The sequence below is a fragment of the Melitaea cinxia genome, chromosome 13 (genome assembly GCF_905220565.1).
Source record: "Melitaea cinxia chromosome 13, ilMelCinx1.1, whole genome shotgun sequence".
NCBI lineage: Eukaryota > Metazoa > Arthropoda > Insecta > Lepidoptera > Nymphalidae > Melitaea > Melitaea cinxia.
The window spans coordinates 9,565,827-9,587,920 of NC_059406.1; the positions used below are offsets into that span (position 1 = coordinate 9,565,827).

At 32.6% G+C, this 22,094-nt stretch overlaps 1 protein-coding gene across 1 annotated transcript in view; it reads left to right on the top strand.

Moving 5' to 3' along the window:
- Positions 1-721: 721 nt before the first annotated feature.
- Positions 722-22,094, top strand: part of LOC123658888 (protein amalgam-like) — a 77,693-nt gene continuing 56,320 nt past the window's right edge. Inside the window, exon 1 of the mRNA XM_045594178.1 lies at positions 722-830. Coding sequence (XP_045450134.1) covers positions 722-830 — 109 coding nt within the window. The remainder of the gene's footprint in view (positions 831-22,094) is intronic.

The window sequence follows — 22,094 nt, forward strand, 5'->3', positions numbered from 1 at the left end:
GTGGTCCCTTTAAAATAAAATAGCCCCTCACATAAGTAGCATCATTGTCGTAATGGAATCCCTCTGAAATGACGTCAACAAGCAACCCGTAACGTCTCGGAGAGTAAAAAGAAATGTTTTCACAGCTACAATGGCCCTTTAAAATCTTTACACAAAATCCTTTTATCCCGTAACTGAGACATTGACGGTGACTTGTGACGGAATTTTTATGTATTTACTTTTACAGAGCTTTAAATAATTTCGTTGTAATGAAATGTTTGTATCTTTTGTAAGGGTAATAAAAATGTCGTCTTGATGATAGTACGTTAAAACGTTTGTCCCTGTTGGTTTTATCTTTTTAAACTCTAGTAAAATTAATTTTGTTTCAGATTTCGTTGGTGACTTGAGCCTTCATCGTTTCTGCTTTAAAAAAATACGGTTACTCATCTCTTCGCTATTTTTTAAAATATTCTAAAAATTAGACATTTGAATTTATTTTAAAGAAAAATATTAATAATAATAATAAAAAATTTAAAAAAAAAATTAATAATTGTCATACAGCACACAAACGTAGCAATTTTTTTTACATTATAAGTAGTGATGATCGACATTAAACACATATTACTGTAACTATAACTTCAGTTTTAAAAATTACAAAAAAATAAAGTGTTTCGCTACAAATAGAAAAATCTAATGTTGCCGCTGAGTATCAAGGGCATTATTGCCAAGGGCTTGGGAAGAGATGAGGTGGGTCCCTGAAAACGATATCTGCCGCGATTACAAAATGTTCCTGATAGTCTACGGCGCACTATTTCTCTGGAGGATCGATGGAGTCGTCGAGAGCACAAAAGGTAATTGGAACTAATCTTTTAAAACGGATTTGAATATTGCACTAAAATTTATTCGACTGTAATAAACTCATTTGCATAATTCCAAATCAAAAACGAATTAATACATTTGATCATTGATCTTATTGATGTTGATATATTGGTGACACATTGAACTAACAAATAAATTACGTCCACTTGTATCTCGTTCATATTACATTTTTCGCCATTTTAAATTTTATATAAAAAAGATAGCAAACAATACAATTACAATGCCAGCTTTTTTAAAATTAATTTAATTCTGAAATAATGAAATAGTTTTTTTACAGTTTTTTTTTATTTGTGTGTTGTGTGTTTGTGTGTATAGCTTCGAAGCAATTTTTCTGCTGCTGTAGCAAGATTATCTTTTTCGTATAAAGGAGGCAAAAAAAATGTTACCATGGCATGTAGAATTATTTATAAAAATAATTGATTACAAATAACAAGTTAATATAAACTAATTGGATATTAAAATGTAATAACGTGTAAAATAGAACAACCGCGTGGCAGCTAAAGCCCAAAAGCTAACTGGTCCACTTGCTAGCCTAATATCTCGTAATAGCTAAATCCCTGTATGATATTGCTTAATATAGTGATCAGCTTGTGATTTTCAAGCTATTCATAACGAAATACATTCTTTTCATTGAAATTTTAAAAGTATCAGTTATGTGGTAAAGGTATGAGGCATATGCTTATGTTGTTTTAGTGAATATTACACATACATCTTTATTACTTCAGCCTATCGCAGTCCACTGCTGGACATAGGCCTCCACAAGTTCGCGTCAAAAATGGCGTGAACTCATGTGTCTTGCATACATATTTAAGCATTTAATAAACATTATTTAAGATTATTAATAATTAATAAGTAAATAATCATTATCACTCAGAACTCTTACTTCTGAGGGAGTCAAGATTATTTAAGCCTTGAGCAATAATAAACAATAAAGGCACATTCAAAAATCAGAATTTAGAACAGCAACAACTCTAAAATCTGTAGAGTAGTGGTTACAAATCAGAATTCTGACGGGAACGTAAAACATTCATGTTGTAGGAGCCCCACCGAGTTGTTCCCCAGAGGGCGACAAAACGTAACGAACCTCTCCCCCTCCTCTTATGTCGTAGATACATTTTTCCAACGCCAGGAAAAGGCGACTTGTTACCGAATAGATTATTTACGTTCCTTCTGTCGCGGAAAGGTATGCTGATTGCTAGTGGCGACCCCTGTCAACCGGAAAAATTGCAATTACAATGAAGGAAATATGGGTGATACAGACTGGGAAATTGCTTGTGTCCCTTAGTTAAGAAGATAAAATTTTGTAAAAGTCAGAAATAAGAAGGATTTTGTATTATAGATTACATTTCGGGTGCCGTTTTTGACGGAGGGTGAAAGAGGTCATTATGGCACGGATTCATTGTCTGGGTGCCTATAGTGTGTCGAAGATCTGCATAGTTTTTTATCAAAATGGTTTTTGTGTGAAAAAAATATTATGACTTCAATTACATGGACAACGTAGGTAGACGCAAAAATAGTTAAGTAAATATTTAATAATTATTGATAACGCATATGCGTTATCAAAGATTACGCTACAAGTCGTCATCTCGACTAAATTTAAACGAAACTACAAAAAAAATATCAGCTTTGAATTTAAGCAAGAATCATCAAAATTAGTACATCCAGTGAAAACTTATGCGGTATAATACAACATAGGTTGACGAAAACATAGTCAAGTATATATGCATTATTAAATATGACTCAAAAAGTACTATTCAGATCTCAATTAAATTGAAATTGGACCTATTGATATCCGATCCTTCATCCGACATTTCTATTTAAAAGAAATCATCGAAATCAATCCTACCAGTCAAAAGTTTTGATAATAAAAATACAATCCAATTGAGAACCTCCTCTTTTTGGAAGTCTGTAAAAAGATATATTAATAGTTTATTACAAATTTCACAAATGTGTGATTTTTCAAGCTAATGTGCTTTGTTGATAGATTGAGTTTTGATTAAAAGAGATCATATCAAATAAATTCAATGAATACGTAACGGACACACGAATTCCAATTTAGCATTGCACATAATAGAGACTAGGACATGAAGCCATAAAGCTTCCTAAATTATTACCCGATCGCACTTTATACAGGCCAACTTTAAACTAACAATTCAAACATACACTACCGGTTTTTAATGTATTTAAATAAATCGTCCAAAAGTGATCAAAGAGTAATTTCATTCGATATCCGTGTATAAATCTACATGGACAATATCATTCGCGAGTAACTGATATCAAACTTCCATAAAAGATGCTAGCAAAGTCCATTAAACCAATCACGTTTTCAATAAAACTGGTATCGGAATGAATTTAAAGAATCGTTTGCTTACCTTAGGAAAAAAGTCAGTCTTCGGGCAAAGCTTTTCACTAATTCTGAATTTAAATGCATGAGATCGAATGGGTTCACGCAGAGAAGCGCCATGCTGTTTTTTTGTTTGCCACTGCTTTTTTTCTTAAATATATTGGGAAAAAATGAATGTAATCCATAATTCTATACTGACAACAGATACAAATCAAATAAATCTTGTAATGTATTATACAGAATATATTGAATCTATCTTTTTGAAGAATTTAACTAGGAGTTTAAGATGATTGCGATTTCTACGGACCTTTTTTTGAAAGTGCTAATTACAACGATTTAGCGTTATGTTCATAGCAACTGCGTATACAAGTAAAAATCGTGATCCTATATTGTAAGTTCGATTCAAATTCATACAAAAAAAAAATGTACAAGCCAGAAAATAGTTTTGTCATCCTGGTATTTACATTCGTGTTGTGATAATTTCTGGACATTTCAATGAGAATGTGTATCTTTTTGACTACAAGAAACCGATGAGTATTAGGTCGTTCCATTATAATTTGTTGTAAAGCTTACACAACATTCGTCAATTTTATTTTTGTTGCTCACCATGTTTTTATATCTATATTAGTAAGAAATTACGAAAACATGTGGTGCAAGTAGTAATACAACATCTTTATTAACATGACTAGCATATTCGGTTCCACCTTGTTGTTACTAAAAGTTTTTGAGTATGTTTTACTTAGCGTGAGACAGGAACAGATGTCTAGTGTGCACTAATGGGGTTCCGTGCTTAAAATCTATACAGTGAACGTAAGCTGTCGTCACCATAAAGTGCCATTGTAGGTACCCCACAAAAAGAGCTCATTCTAATTGTTTGCACATTTCACGTCTCCCATAGTACCCTCTTACATATTTCCCCTGCGATTTGACAGCAAGGGTCATACTCTGATTATTATAAGAGCTGTACAAATATAGCGATTATAATCGATGCCATTATAAATATATTGTTATTGCTTTTATATAAAGATTAAAATAAATATCAAATTAACCCGAAAATTTTCACAAAAAATATATCTGTATTGACAATATAGTTACGGTTGGAAACACTACCGACGGCAATAGTTTATTGAGCATTGCAGCCGCATGCTCGATATATGGCATTGGGCGTCCATCACAACCAGTGCATGTATTTTTATCATCCCATCGTCACCGACTATTGTTTTTTAAATCCCATTGTCGTCCAGACAGGTCATTTTATTTTTATCAATCCTTATGCCGCTCTCCCTAGGGATTATGTTGGCAGCAAGGAAATTGCTTTTTAAGAGGCTCACCCTTGCTTCATTCCCTAAATTATAAATGGCTATCCGTTTCCCCCGGTGCCGTTCGTCTAAAATTTTGTTATTTTTCTCTGATTTATTCCCTACACTCATTCATCCCTTGTCGCAATGTTTGCGCGTCCCAGTTTTCCTTCGCCGTTCTCAACTTTCCGGTAGAAAAAAATCCAAAATTACGGAAACTCGTTATGAAAAACTTGCAACTTGAAGGGGAAGGAAATGCTAAAATATTTTCATTTATTGGGTGAAAATAAGTAATAGGTCCTCGTTACTGTTATATATTGAGTTCGTCATATAAACGGTTCAGATTTATTTCTTACTATTTCCCATTAATCAGCGAACTCATTGGAGGAACGAGAAAAACGCTGTTCAAAAAATCTTTCAAAACATATTGCTCGTAGTCCTCACAAGAATTTTTCGTTCATATACTTCATCAAATATTAATGTATTGAAACAAAATTATTACAAACTTTTATTTCAGTATCAAAACGCCGCGTTGGTGCATCGATTACAGCCATGGATTGTAACTGTTGCGCTGGCGGTTGCGGGTTCGATCCCCGCACATGACAAACTTTTGTATTGGCCATACAGGTGTTTGCCGTGGTCTTGGTGTTTGTGCAGTCCTTGTGGGTCTCCCCACCGTGCCTTGGAGAGCACGTTAAGTCCCGGTTATTATCATCTACGCCTGATAGCGATCGTTACTCATAGTAGGCAATACATCCGCCAACCCGCATTGGAGCAGCGTGGTGGATTAAGCTCTGATCCTTCTCCTACATGGGGAAAGAGGCCTATGCCCAGTAGATATTACAGGCTAAAGCGTATAAAAAAAAATGGAACATTTAGGGGTACAGTATTCTGGCTATGGTACAAATGATTATAGTCTAAATACAATTCGCTTTATAAAATAGTAATTATAAATAATATTGCATTATTTTTAGAATCATATTATCACTCATATTTAGGATTCTCTGTTTTTATTTTTTATTCTGTAATAGTTAGGTAAACTTAAACAAATCCAGGAACTTTTAGGATTCCAGGTTTTTTTAGGATTTTTTTTCATTTTGTGACATATTTTCGTAGCAATATTTAACTACAAAAACGTCATCTACGACTACAAGATTTCTTTTAGGTTCAAAATCTAACGTTTCAACCAAAGAAAATAACAACATTTTCTTTAAAAATATAATAATACCAACTTTTTAACTATAAATAAACACGATTTTTGATTAAGAAATCAGCCAAAATCGTCTTACATCGTCTTACGGCTTTTATAGGTATTTAGTTCCAATTGAAAAAGTTATTATTAGCAATATGATAAATCTTCAATGAAAAATGATAAATTGTACTAGAGTGAATGATTTAAGACATAAAATTTGAAATAGGTCATAGCCTTATATTTTTCACTGAGGTAGGGCACAACGGGATATATCCTGCTCAAAATCTGTAGAAGTACCTCGACCTTACAGAAGTTCACAGCTAAACAATACAGCTTTCAAGCAGTGTTGTGCAGGAGCACAACATAGGAATGTTAAGTAAGGAAACCAGAGCTTCAGGTGTTGCGGGGCCTAAAAGCCGTTGCTCATCGTAATCGGTTATCATCAGGAGAGCCGTACGCTTGTTTATCGACCTAGTTGTATAAAAATTATGTTTTATACATTTTGCTTACCCTATAAACCATATAAAACTCTTCGCTAACAATAATAATTAACAATTACTTTCTATAATTAAAGAGTGTGACAATAAATCATGGAATCGATTTCAGTATCATTTAAAATATCAGCACGAATCACGTCTACAAAGGGGAGACGACATGCATCCCCGTTTCGAAAGGGTGTAAAACTATCGAACACCCATATAGCGAATGTGCACTGACAATCCGTTTAAGGTGTAATAAATCACCTTGTGCTTGCATGTATCGAAGCTATTATCGAGGGCACTCATGCGTATTGTCCTCAGAACAAAAAATCAGTAGAAATGGCATGTATCTTAAAATAAGTAGTACTAAATGATATACATGTATAAAAAACATTTAGTGTAGAGGTACGCGTGGTTACCTAAACACGAATGTCGTATGGCAGAATTTTGTCGGTTGTAAAAACAAATCTGGTTCGAGCGTTCGTTTCGCAATGTTCCCCTGGGTCTCCCCAATTTGTCTGGTAGAGCACGTAAAACTGTCGGTCCTGGTTATTATCACAGACACTTGATAGCGATCGTTACTTATTGATAGAGCAGTTATTCGTCAACGTGCAGTGGAGCAAGGTGGGGATTAATCTCCCACGTCTCCCACGTTCCAGGTACGTTCAATTTAGTTAAGCGTAAATAAGTATGTATGACTATAATTTGGTAGCGCGAATTAAATTATTTTTTTATAATTTTGTTGTAAGTTATTTTTAGTACTTATGAAAATAGAAGTGATTTTTAATATTTTGATTGACATTCTAATTTCATAAAATATTTCATTCGACACGTACTAAATAGAAAACATAAATTCATTTTAGCTTAATTAAATGAGGTTAACTTATTGCATTAATCTCAGTATTACTTGTTTCAGCTTATAATCGAAATATTTTTATTTAATTGGCTTGAAAATATTCCCATATTATTATTATTTTAGCCTGGAAATATTGACACTAAATATAATCATACTTATTTGTTACCTTTCAAATTTAAAGTTAAAATTTAATTTGTATAATGTATACTTTTAATATTTTTAATAAACAATCAGAGTAATGAAATACGTCTCTTTGTACATTTTCTACTCTAAATCGCCCTCTCTTAGTTTATTACTAGAGCAACATTGTTTTGGGCTGCCTTCTGTGGTTGAATTTTATTTATATAACTATTATATACAATTAAAATGAATCACTTAAATGTATGTACGTTCCTCAAATTCTGGACGAATGCACCAAATCTGATATATATTTTTTATATTTTTTATTTTTATGATAAAGTTTATTATTAAATAAAATTTCATGAAAAAAAAAATGATATTGTCAAGAAAAAAAAAAATGACGGTACCAAGTTCGCCGGTTCTGTTAGTATGCTATGTGCGAGATATTTGTTAATCCGTAACGTTTTAATCCGTTCACCAAAAGTTGCTGCAGAGCATAATGATTCCGTAGCACGGCTAAAGTGAGTTTTTCAACAGTTTGCCGCTCTAACCTATCACTTTTAAAGATGAGATTATTGTCAAAGTAATCATATAAATTTAACTAGATGTTACTATTTAAGACCAATATTAAGTTTTATTTTACTTGTGATAAAAAAACATATTTTTTTCAGAAAATAATTACACACTAAAAGAACAAACGTAAAAATTAAACAAAGTAAAAAAATAAACAAGAATCGTAGCATATGATCCGTCATCAAAATTATAAACTGTCATCGTAAATGTTCCCTATAAATCTAAAAAAAAAAACAAGTCTTTGTTGCCTTAATGATTTATATTGTACTAAAATTAAAACATGACTGATGGCATGTCTAATGTGTCTGCCATGCTGAGGTGCCGTCTGTAGACAAAGGGCTACCGCCGGGGCAGATGCGCGGGACAATTTGATTATGTCATTACTTCAGTCACCCTAAAGGATCGCCATTGTTAGACGTCGTTTGTACTTTAATGGCGACGTCATAACAATATATTATTATATATCAAAAGTCACTATTGATCTCTTTTGCAATAAAATAAAAACATTAGTTTAAAAAATAAAAACAAAAGGTATAATTGTGTTTAGACACAACGAAAAAAAACCTACTTCAACTACTTTGACAAGTAATACAACGCAGGTAGACGAAAAAATAGTCGAGTAAATTCGCGTTAACAAAGATTTCTCAAAAAGTATCTTAAATGTACTCTTTAAATGCATACTTTAATTAAAATTTGGAAAACTACGTATCGTGATTCTTTCCGGAAAGACGTCAAGTTGTTCTGGTTTAGAAACCCCCTCCTTGTGATATTTCGTTATTTTTTCAAAACCTCTCCCCCCTACTGAGTTTCACATATTTAATGGACATTATATATCAAATATACATATCACAAAACCTGTTAAAAGTGCTTAAGTTCTATAAATTAAAAAAATGGAAATGTATAAAAAGCATTATTAACCGACTTCCAAAAAAGGAGGAGGTTCTCAATTCGACTGTATTTTTTTTATGTATGTTACATCAGACGTTTTGACCGTGTGGACCGATTTCGACAATTTTTTTTAACGAGTTATATCTAATAATGCGTTTTTACTTGACGCTTTTTTCGTCGACCTACGTTGTATTATACCGCATAACTTTCTACTGGAGGTACCGATTTCAATAATTCTTTTTTTGTTGGAAAGGAGATATCCCTAGTTTAGTACCATGATAAGGAAACCAGGATCTGACGATGGGATCCCAGAGAAATCGAGGGAAACTCTTGAAAATCCATAATAACTTTTTACTGGGTGTACCGATTTTAATAATTTTTAATTTAATCAAAAGCTGATGTTTATCATGTGGTCACATATAAATTTTATAGTGATCTGATAACTACTTTTTGAGTAATCTTTGATGACGCGTAGTTACTTGACTATTTTTTCGTCGATCTATGTTGTATTATTCGTCGATGTAATTGAAGTCGGTTTTTTTTTCGTTTGTGAGCAAACACAATTATATTTTATTAGTGTTATCAAAGATTACTCAAAAAATATCTTGATCAAATTTAAATGAAACCACAACACAAGTATCAGCTTTCGATTAAAACAAAAACACAGAACACAGTGAAAAGTTACGCGGTATAACAAATACAACGTGGGTTGATGACAAAAGTCAAGTAAATACGCATTATTAGACAAGTATTCAAAAGAAAACGACTTTATTAATTTTTTGTCTACCATTTTGTAGGGGGAGAGGTATGACATTGTATTAAACTGGATTTATCGATAAAAATACCTGAATGATTCTCCCCTTTTAAATACGGTATATCATGCCCGGACATGATCATCACTATCATCATCATCACATCCGCCTTTCGCAGTCCACTACTGGTGTTTTGCTCATAGTCACCACACATATACACACATATTGTATAGATTTTTTTTTCAATATGATGTATTACAGTGCAAGATTAAACAAATATTAATTTAACTACAAGTCAGCTTTAATCTTATTATAACTACAAACAAATTTTAATGACAATGGATACATGTGTGATAAATTCGTTATCATAACAGAAAGGGTAAACAAATTATGTAAATGTGTAGATAAAACATTAATTCGTATTGTGCCAGTCACTTTGCATTTTTAACCGGCCACAAAAAAGAGAAGGTTCTCTATTTGATTGTATTTTTTATGTGTATTATCTCATAACTTTTCACTGGGTGTACCGATTTTTATTACTTTTTCTTTAAATCGGAAGCTAGTGCTTGTCATATGGTCTAATTTAAAATTTATTGCGATCTGACAAATATTTTTTGAGTTATCTGTAATAATACGTATTTACTTGAGTATTTTTTGGCTACTTAACAATCGGCTCGACAAGTAATGCACGTTGCATATAATAGTAGTTATTTTTTTTTCTTTTGTTAAAAACCACAATTATTATTAAATATAACTTTAGATTCTAATAGTATTTATATATTTTTTGTCTTCATGTAATTATTTATATTTAAATGTAATTGAAACGCAATATATATATATATATATATATATATATATATATATTTATATGACAGGGTGGCAGGTATATATATATATATATAATTATAATAATATATATAAAAGCGAAAGGTCACTCACTCATCACAAAATCTCCGAAACTATAACACCTACAAACTTGAAATTTGACGGTTAGACTCCTTATAAGACGTAGACATTTGCTAAGAACGGGTTTTATGAAATTCGACCCCTAAAGGGGTAAAACGGGGGTTGGAAGTTTGTATGAAAGTCCTGTGTTTTTGAAGTAAGAGACTTGACATTTAAAATGTTCGCTCTTTAGATGGTGAGAAGGTGTCCAAATAATGTATCTTTAGAAAGCAACTCCCTTTTGGGGTTAAAATGGGGGATGGTAGGTTGACTCACTCATCACGAAATCTCCGAAACTATAACAGCTACAAACTTGAAATTTTGCAGATAGGTTCCTTATAGGGCGTAGACATTCGCTAAGAACTGATTTTACGAAAATCAACCCCTAAGGAGATAAAACGGGGTCGGAAGTTTGTATGAAAGTCCTATGTTTTTGAAGTAAGAGACTTGAAATTTAAAATGTATGCTCTATAGATGGTGAAAAGGTGTCCAAATAATGTTCCTTTAGAAATCAACTCCCTTTTGAGGTTAAAACGGGGGATGGTAGGTTGACTCACTCATCACGAAATCTGCGAACCTATAACACCTAAAAACTTGAAATTTGGTAGATAGGATCACAAAATCTCCGAAACTATAATACCTACAAACTTAAAATTTGGCAAGTAGGTTTCTTATAGGTCATAGATATCCGCTAAGAACGGTTTTTACAAAACTCGACCTCTAAGGGGGCAAGACGGGGATTGGAAGTTTGTATGAAAGTCCTATGTTTTAGAAGTAAGAGACTTGAAATTTAAAATGTATGCTCTATAGATGGTGAGAAGGTGTTCAAATAATGTATCTTTAGAAATCAACTCCCTTTTAGGGTTAAAATGGGGTATGGCAGTTTGACTCACTCATCACGAAATCTCCGAAACTATAACAGCTACAAACTTGAAATTTTGCAGATAGGTTCCTTATGGGGCGTAAGCATCCGCTGAGAACGAATTTTACGAAACTCGACCTATAAGGGGATAAAACGGAGGTTGGAAGTTTGTATGAAAGTCCTATGTTATTAAGGGAAGAGACTTGAAATTTAAAATGTATGTTGAAAGGTCACTGACTCACTCATCACGAGAACTCAAAAACCACTGGATGGTCCATTCATCCAAGATGGACAAAGATGAAATTTGGCAGGTAGATTATGGTTAGTAGACGTCCGCTAAGAACGGATTTTGCGATATTCCACCGCTAAGGGAGTTTAATTTGGGTTGATAGTTTATATGAAACATATATAGCAGCAATAAGTTCGCCTGATAGGTTATTCATACTGCAGCCTGAAAAACTATAAATTAAACTAAAAATGTGGTGTATAGAGAGGTTTCATAAAAAATAAGTATTAAATTATACTAAATTGTGCCTTTGAGAAAGTTACTCAGAGTGATAAGCATTTCAAGTGACTGAAATAAAAAAATAATTTGCGTTAAGCATCTTAATAGTAATGCATATCTTCATAACCACGCGGACGTAGTCGCGGGCAACAGTTAGTGTATTATAAAACAAAGTTCCCAAAAGCGTATGTGATCGATTCCCTCAAAATCTACTTAACGGATTTTCATGCGGTTTCATAAATGGAGAGAGGGCTTCAAAGGAAGGTTTACGGAACGGCAAAGCCGATTTTGATGAGAGTTTCACTGGAAGTTTGCCGGGAAAACTTTGTAACAAACTGATTTCAACGCGGGCGAAGCCACGGGGCACAGCTAGTATATATATATATATATATATATATATATATATTTGTGACGTTTGTCTTATTTTTTTTTTCAAATTATAATTCATGTGTAGCGACATCTATCCACGAACTCAAAACTGACGTATCCCTACATCGGGATATTAAAGTTATCAGAGCGATCGATTGAACAATATATACAATAAACCGACAACAACCGTCGGGGCAGTAGTTCACCAGACACAACACCCCTGGTCGGAGGATCCTCCCTTCACGATGGTGTTACACCCTGTTCCTCTCGCCCGCAAACTGGTGAACACGACGTGATTATCCACACACTCCCAAACATGCTGTAACTTTTTTTAATTTTTATTTATTTAATAATTTATTGCACATTCAGTTTAAAAAAATTCAATTGTAGTCTTATCAATAATAATGATCTTTTACAAACAACCCCTATCAAAGGGAAAAAAATATTTCCCGTAAAGATTTGTCGAGATTTTCATATTAAATTAACTTTCTTCGCGCTACTCTTTATGACGTTAGATTACTTTTAAAGCTACTGAAATATGTTTAATCATAGTCATCAATCACTGGAAATGAATGAAGGTCGTTATCTCGTGTGTAAGGTTAAGGGTATTCTCATATATATGTTATATACACATATGTCATAACGCCATGATTTCTAAGTATTTAATAAATGTATGTACGATAAGCATTTAATGGTTAATAATTTAAATATTATTATTTTGTACACTGCTGAAATGTATATACATCATACATACATATGAATCCGTACGCAACTGTATATATATATATATATATTATGATATAAATTCACGTGTTAAGGTTGACTAACAATCGAACAATAACCTATAATTCTATACATAATTCAATCGTTTGTTTCTCATTCTTCTATCAATTTCCAAGTCGGTATCGTCCATTAATCACTTGATATTTGTATATTTTTAACCATCCAACCCTCTGCCTCTGGTGTTATGTGGTAAGGTTTTAGACAATCCCCCCATACCCAATGGACATGTGTACTTTTTCCTGCAAAGTACATTTTAATTTTCAGAATATACTCTTTAAGTGCATACTTTAATTCATCATTCATCATCATTACAGCCTAAACAGTCCACTGCTGGACATAGGCCTCCACAAGTGTACGCCAAAAATAGCGTGAACTCATGTGTTTTGCCCATAGTCACCACGCTGGGCAGGCGGGTTGGTGACCGCAGTACTGGCTTTGTCGCACCGAAGACGCTGCTGCCCGTCTTCGGCCTGTGTATTTCAAAGCCAGCAGTTGGATGGTTATCCCGCCATCGGTCGGCTTCCTTAGTTTCAAGGTGGTAGTGGAACTATGCTATCCCTTAGTCGCTTCTTACGACACCCACGGGAAGAGAGGGGGTGGCTAAATTCTTTAGTGCCGTAGCCACACAGCACACATACTTTAATTAAAATTTGGAAAACTACATATCGTGATACTTTCCGGAAAGACGTCAAGTTGTTTTTCTGGTTTAGAAACCCCCTCCTTGTGATATTTCGTTATTTTTTCAAAACCTCTCCCTCCTACTGAGTTTCACATATTTAATGGACATTATATATCCAATATACATATCACAAAACCTGTTAAAAGTGCTCAAGTTCTATAAATTAAAAAAATGTAAATATATAAAAAGCATTATATTTTATTAGATGTATTTATTTACATAAATTTAACTTATCAGTGTCATTACAGCCGAATATTAACGCTTCGTGCAGACAATTACCGAATAATATCAAAAATAAATAAAATACACAATCACATCACCATATCAGGGTGGTTAGTTAACAATATTATCAAGCTACATTATACGAGACAATAAAAAACCCCATCTGCCGAGCATATCGATTGAAATACACATAAAACTCATAAAAGATGCGCTGATTATATTTCACTGAACGTTACTATTATGTTGATGAGGCCATTATGTGTGGCTTCGTTTTGTACAGGTCGACATTTCAGAATAAAATATAGCTCTCATTGTCGCCCGCTAACACGTTCGCTCTGGCTAACAGGCCGTAGTGACCTCATCCGTTCCATATCTTTCTCGACATCAGGAAAACAATAGCATGTGTCTTAAAAGGGTACTAAATTATTCTGCGGTTCGTATAAGAGAAAAATGTACCATTACCATTTATTATATTTTAAGCGCCGTTTCAAGTTTTGAACCCATACCGGGTCAAACGTCTAGTTACGTTTTGAATCCAATTATGATCACGATTTGTTCGAAGGTTATTTTATGCTATATAGCTTTTCGTTTGCTTAAATGAGATTTTTTTCAATTATTTATTTTAACATAATAATTTTCCATATTAATACTATGAAACAACTTTTTCGGATTTTATACTATGGCCCCGAGAGGACTGACCATGGTTGATCATGGTTGCTGTAAAGTATCCGAAACGTCGAGCATTTCAAAAACAATATTAATTATGGTACGTTACAAATTTTATTAAAGCTTAATTAGTGGCCTTTGTGTGATACGTACACCGACATATTGTATTTTTGGATATTAAATTACGTAAATCAATATTAATTTTTATCAGATATATTCTATATAAAAATGACAATATAATAGTGTCGATTTCTAAAGAGAAATATAGTTATGCGCATTAAATATGTGATAAGTAACGTAACTAACAGTCCCAACAGCTATTATACATACGGACAGAACCAAACTTATATGAATTTCTTCCACAACGGAAGGTGAAAGGAAAAAAATAATTACGACATAAATTAGAAAAGTTACCTTGCATCGTAAGAGCTTTACTAACAAGTTACAATGCAACTTTCGAACTAATTAGCGAGTAAAAATGTCACTGAAATGGGAATATTTGGTAACCCATTTTAAAACGGAACAATCAAAGTTCAGAACAGTACCCAGTGAGTATTAATTTCTGTAAAAAGTAATGGTCTTTGTTTTGAACATGAAAATTGAAAATGAAAAGTCGAAAAATTCTTGTCATTGTATCTGAAATACAAGTATAACGGAACTAAAAGTATGTTGACTGTTGATCGCATATTAAGAACATTTACGGATTTAGAACACTCTTTTAGTGTCGTTGACTTTTTTTTTAAGTTGCTGCAGTACTATTTACAACTGAAAGATTTTTTTTTTCAGAGTTCTCGATCCAATCGAATCGATGTTCCGATTTCATGAAATTATATCGGAATTAAGTTTCATACTTTTGTTTAACGTTGGTTGAAACAAATGTCTTTCAATGGTTGGTATGTAGGTATATTTACTTGTCATATTTAAAATTTACTAGGATTTTATAACGTTTTAAGATTTCAAATGTTGTCATAAGTTGTGTTTATTTACTAATTTATATGTAATCTATAAGCTGTGTTTATTCTTCTTTATCAAAAAGTATATTATAAAGAACAAAATAAACTTATAAAATTTAATCAACTTAACTAGCAGTGTACGCTTGAAGCGTGTCCTGCTCCTCCACAATGGATAAGAACATTATAAAACGCTAATATAGAGTATATAAAAACTACCAACTATACTAGTTTTTCATTCAATCTACATGCGATAAGAGGAATGCAAAATGGGAAATATATTTATGAAAAATTTAAATTGATTTCAACGATCGATTAAAGACTCGTTCCCGTAAGAAAATATTTGAAGCGTACACTTTTATATATCATTTTTAGACGCCAATTAAAAGTTTCACCTGCACCGTATTAAAGTCGCTAAACATTTAGCCTCGTTATTATGTGAGCGAAAACTTTTACAACTGTTTTATTAACTCTGTCGCACGAATTTTTTAGTTTTATCCAAAGCGTTACTGCGAAAACACTGCCAAATGTGGCTACACAAACAAATCTACTTATAGTTTGGACAGGATAAATTCGCTTAACGTTAAAACTTATATATAAGCGGTGTTTCACTGGTTTCTGAAATAATAAAGTGACGTAATCATTTACAACCGAGATGTAGCCTTTATATTGATCAAAGTTGTTGAAAATACGTGTAAAAAATAGCTTTAAATAAGTATGTAGTGATATTTATTTACTTTGACGCTTTTATGATGTACAAAAAAATTTAAACAAAGGAGTAATTAATCCTATTGTAATTCTCTCCCAGTAAATCAGGAGCAAAACAGAACCAAAATTGTAGGTAATATAATAATTAACGACGAGTTAGCATAACGGTCACTGCACTGTTACCACACCATACTCGTGTTCTATATTTTTCAAAAAATTTCGTCCAGATTTCGGTTAGTATTCTAAAAGATTCAAGACAAATACTTTATGAGTATGTGCAACTCTCTTTTATAAAAAAAAAATGTTAGTTTTTAGAAGAACATAAAATAAAGTTTTGAATTATAAGCGCAACGTTGCGTAAAATATTGTAACTGGATTTTACAAAAATAATGAAAAAGTATAGTTTTATACAAAATGTTCTACAAATGTAATTGCAGTTTTGATAGCAAAATATAAATCATGAATAAATGTAAGGTCTGTTTTTTTGGAATTGTCCTAATTGGTAAACAAATATGGCGTACTTATGACCACAGACAATTAGAGTATAGTGTAGCTTAGTGAAGTGACACAAAGAGCAAATGAATGAACAGTATCAATAAGCCATAGACAAAGTAAAATTAATTTTACATCGAAATATTTAATGATACCATATTGCTGAAATTATTTCAAAAACTAATAATATATTAAATAATTTTGCTAAGAATTAGTAGAGGTACAGAATTACGAAAAAAAATATTAATCGAGCATCGAGCATAAAAGGCAACAAAGGGGACTGTCCATTTTGGCCCAAGGTGAACAGAATTCATACAAAAAAACAAATATACCAATAATTTTCATAAATTAAATCATGTTTATTCGTGAATTGCAGTTTTATCAATATAAACTGATGAAAAGTTTATTTAATAAGTATTTTAATTCATTAATTATATACTTCTAGTTTATTTTCGGTTGGTGATTTGATTACAACACGTTGCCAGTCTTAAACAAACAATTATTATTAACGAACAATCGATTTTAAAATATTTTTAAATCAATTATTTGTTAAAATCGATTAAAAGTATTGTTAAATCGAATTAATAAGAAAAAAGTCAAAAAAAAGTCTATAAAAGTGTATTTAGTAAAAAAACATTTAACTTTGGTGAAAAATAAACTATTTTAGAAACATTGTTATTGACTAAATAAAAAGCAAGCAATTAATTATATTAAATTCGATTATCGATTTAATCGATTTATTTGTTTATTGAAAATATTATTTATTATGGCAACCCTAAACTACAGACTTTTGTTTCATACATTCATTTGACTTCGATGTTGCTTTCATGGTGATATAGCAACCTACTGTAAGGTTTTCCGTCAACCGAGAATTCATCACTACTGCGACGTAAAATACACAGTAGGCATATTCATAAGTAGGAAAATATATTTTGTATTTATTTTATATGTAAACAATAAAGGTCAGGCAGAGAAGCCACAAAAAAATATTATTGCAACTGCATGGTTGGTCGACGGACAGTAGGTTGTTGTGGCCATGTCATGAAATTATTTGGTTTTTGGGCTGAAAAAGGTTTCAAGATTTTATAAATCTACCTGCCTAGTTTTTAGATAACATTCTGTTAACGTACGAATCCGATTAGTAAAACAAAAATAACAAAACAATGATTTTTTATTTCAGAAACCTTCTTGTAATTATCCACAAAAAAACAAAAAATGAAACACCTGGATACAAAACTATATCATTTTTCTAATTCATACTTGTTAGTACTACTAACTTAATATATAATTATTATTCTCAGTGACTGTCCACTCGGGGCCGAAACCCCCATACAAAGTGGACAGTCCCCTATATATTTCGTTTATGTGATATGGTCGGTAAAAAAAAAGCCAAAAATAAAATTTACAACAAATTAAAGGGGCCGCCTGTGTCTAAAAAAAGTCGACCCTATTAATATTATTGTCACATTATTTGTATTTACTATGAATAAAAAACCTTGCGCCGGCGGCACACTCTCTCTAACATCTAAAAAAAGGACTAATAACATTGTACTCCACGAAGCTCTCATTGGGTAATCTTAAGTCTCATCCTAAAGTCTCAAAATTTTTTCCTGTGAACTACAGTAAACGTTTATGCCGTTGCTATGTGGTATACTTTAATATTATATGGGATAGCATTAAAAATGTTCAGGATGAAATTGATATTCAGAAATATTCATAATATAAAATAAAACCTTTACAATGAACACTTTACCATAAATGATTGACATTTGCAATATTTTGTAAGCATTTTTTTTGTGCGCTCAACATAAAAAAAAGAAGAAAAAAAAACAATTAATAACAAAATACAAATAAATAACAAATCGCTTTACTGTAATATTATTTAACAAGTTATAATTTGTGAAATTTTAAAATATAGTTAAAGAACATGGCCTATTTTATCGCTCATGCTGTTCATTCACTTATACTCATTCACTTCTAAAAATATTATGACCACATCCCTATTTGCCTTATAAAAAAAGATATTGAAATGTCATATTCGAAAATATTAGTTATCTGTACTCTCGGAATTCGTATTTTGTAGTTTTTATGTGTTTAAAATGATAAATTGATATTTGTTTTTAGTGAAATAAATAGTAAATGGAGTTTTACAAATGTCCGTAAGCTAATATGTTGTGAAAGTGAGTGATAAATGCGGAAAAAACGTGAATTACGATTGACAGCGGTTTGTTTACCAATTAGGACTCTTCCAAAAAAACAAGATATAAATATAAATTGTTGACATCTATCAAAAATACTTTTTTATAAAAAATTAAAAACAAAATGAGATTTGATATTATTTTAATATTATAAAAAGTTCGTATCAATGTGGGTATACCGCATCACCCCCTTCCAAATACCGTTCTACGGGTGACAATATTTGGATATTATCATTTAAAGTAGACGCCGCGTTGGCGCAACGTACTACTACTACGGCGTACTACGGCGTACTAACTACTTTCCGAATCGTTGGTTCCCATTGACCAAAATTAATGTATAGTAGATGCACTGGTTTTTGGCTGTTGCGCTGGGGGTTCGATCCCCGCACAGACAAACATTTGTATTGGCCATACAGGTGTTTGCCATAGTCTGGGTGTTTGTGCAGTCCTTGTGGGTCTCCCCGCGGTGCCTCGGAGAGCACGTTAAGCCGTCGGTCCCGGTTGTTATCATGTACACCTGATTGCGATCGTTACTCATAGTAATGAATATATCCGCCACCCCATATTGGAACAGCGTGGTGGATTAAGCTCTGTTTATTCTCCTATATGAAGAAAGAGGCCTGCCCAGCAGTGGGATGTTACAGGCTGAAGCGTATTTAAAGTAGAGCTAGACTCGACCTGGCTGCAATGCTCTTGTTGTGCCCCTCGTCGACGATGCACGTCCTTGCTGCGGGGCAGCGTGATATACGCCTCAGCGTGATCCACGCCTCAACGTGACGTTCGCCTCAACGTTATTTTCGCCTCATCGTGATATACGCCTCATGGCGATGTACGCCTCAGCGTGGTTTTTGCCTCATATGGATGTAGGCCCCAGCGTGATGTACGCCTCAGCGTGATTTACGCCTCAGCGCGATGCACGCCACAGCATGATATATGCCTCAGCGTGATGTACCCCTCAGCGTGATTTTCACCTCATCGTGATGTACGCTTCATCGTGATGTAAGCCTCAGCGTGATGTACGCCTCAGCGTGATGTACGCCTCGCGTTATGTGCGCCTCAGCGCGATTTATAACGATGTGTAACAAAATGAGGTTGGATATTGTCGTAATATAAAAAGTTCATATACATATACGTGAGTACATCATATAATTACTGTGACCTCATTACATCAATAATACATATATTACATTTGATATAACTGATTCATCATGTGAACAATTCAATGCCCTAATTACACAGTTTAAATTATTCTCATCATATTAACATCTATGTTTATTCTCGTAACCTGTAATGTAATCCTATTTTGAACATCACATGAGCCATCTAATTGTTACAGTGAATTAACTTTGTGTAGGTAATCGGTCTGTTGATTACATCCACTTCAATTGTAAATTAATAGTTTGGTTTTGTAAATTAATGTTTACATATATGTGACGATAGCAGTCACGGTATTGGCTGACGTGCTGGTGGTCACGACATTGATCTAACCATACATATTTTTGTAACGATCTAAAGGATTGTTTTTGCGTATTGTGTGTGTTTGAACCTGTGTGTATGTGTTTTTGTGTGGGTGGGTTTTTGACTGACACAGTAGTAGATCCTAGCAGGGTGCGTTCATTTCGAGTGTGATATGTATGTTTATTTATTTATATTCGTCAAAATACTTTTATCTATTTTCAATTAGGTACTGTTATTGTTCAGTACTTTTTGTTTGTGGGCGGCGTATACAACGAATAAATTTATTTGAATTTTAACTCTTTTTAGTAAAATCTTGATCAGAGGCCTGCACTGATGGATTTTACGTTATGCTCAAGTCCGTGTTTCCCAAGTTTTAAAGAGCTTACAAAAGTTTCAATTCCGCTTTTCACATATACTTGAAAAATTTCATAATTTTTTAATTTTTTCTGCCTTACTGCACGTAGTTTCGCTAAATAATTATTAAATAGAATCCTCTACAATAATTCATTATATAGTTTTACAATATGGAGAATCATTATTAGATAGATACTATGCTTCGTATACAAATAGATTGATGACATAGCTATTGTTACACGCCTTGGATAAATTAGGGAGAGTAATACGAAAAAAGATGCTACGAAGGTCGAACTAATACGTTCAAAGTTATTGCGATTATTTATACGTGTTCATTATATTCTTTCTTATTATAGAGGTAACAAGATGATGAGAATCTAGAAAAATGTTTGCAAACTTTTTACTTCTTTTGTGTTACTATAGTTATGACGTGAATAGAATTCCATAAAATTTATTCAATACTGCCTGGACTGCCTGCCCGGATAGACTTCGTTCTGTCAAAAGTAAATAGTAAAAAATTTTTTTAAATATGTTTTTAAGTATGAAAACTTTCCGTGCGCCTTAAGGAACATACAAAAAAAAAAAATAGCAAAACTGGGCTAGCCATTTTTTTTTAAGTTCGAATATAGATATTTTCTTTAATTTTATTCTGAATGTGCAAAAATGTGGTGAATATATAAACAAATTGACTATAAAATACCGTTTATATAATAAAAAAAAAAACTAATAAGGGTAATGGTAATATTATTCAAATAGAACTAATATGGCTCATTCGTATTTTCTTGATTAGGATACATGATATGACTTCAAAAAATTGTGTGAAAAGAAGTGTGTTATTGTAATAAGCGAATAAAACCGATACTTTATTGAAACCCATAATAATATATTTTCTCATTAAGGCCAATTCACAAGAAGTTAACTTTTACATCTAAGGTATATTCGCATCAATTCCGTATGTGAATTTACAAACTTGTAGCAGAAAATACCGTTTGACGAGTATTACAAGCTAATTAATCTCACCCCTGAATACAAACGGGCAGTTTAACCTCTCAGATTTAACATTAAGATACCGCCATTAATCCTTAATACAAGGGCGTTGTAAATTATAATGTACAAAAATTATAATTAAATGAAAATATAAGATTAAAAAAGCGAAAGATGTGACAATTATTGCTACGTTCAAAGTTACTATAAATATTACTCTAGAAAATAAACTCTTAAAGTGTTACTAACAGCATGTTAGTTACAAATATAGGAATTCATACCAACGCGTCATTACACAACTTTTACTTGAGTAGAAACGAGGTTTTACCCCGTTTTTATATAAAGCATATACCTAGTGTAATAAACATCGACCTCTAACGTTAGGGTTCGCCACACTTTAATTACAGCCTGCTGAAAGCTCACGTGATAGATTGCCCGCTCATCAAGAATAATGGGCCATTCAAACAACTTTGGAAATTATTCGCTCGTTCATTAGTACTAGGTCTTGTACTTCGTCTTCCTTAATTTAACATGTATTGTTATTGTTCGTATCGGTCTG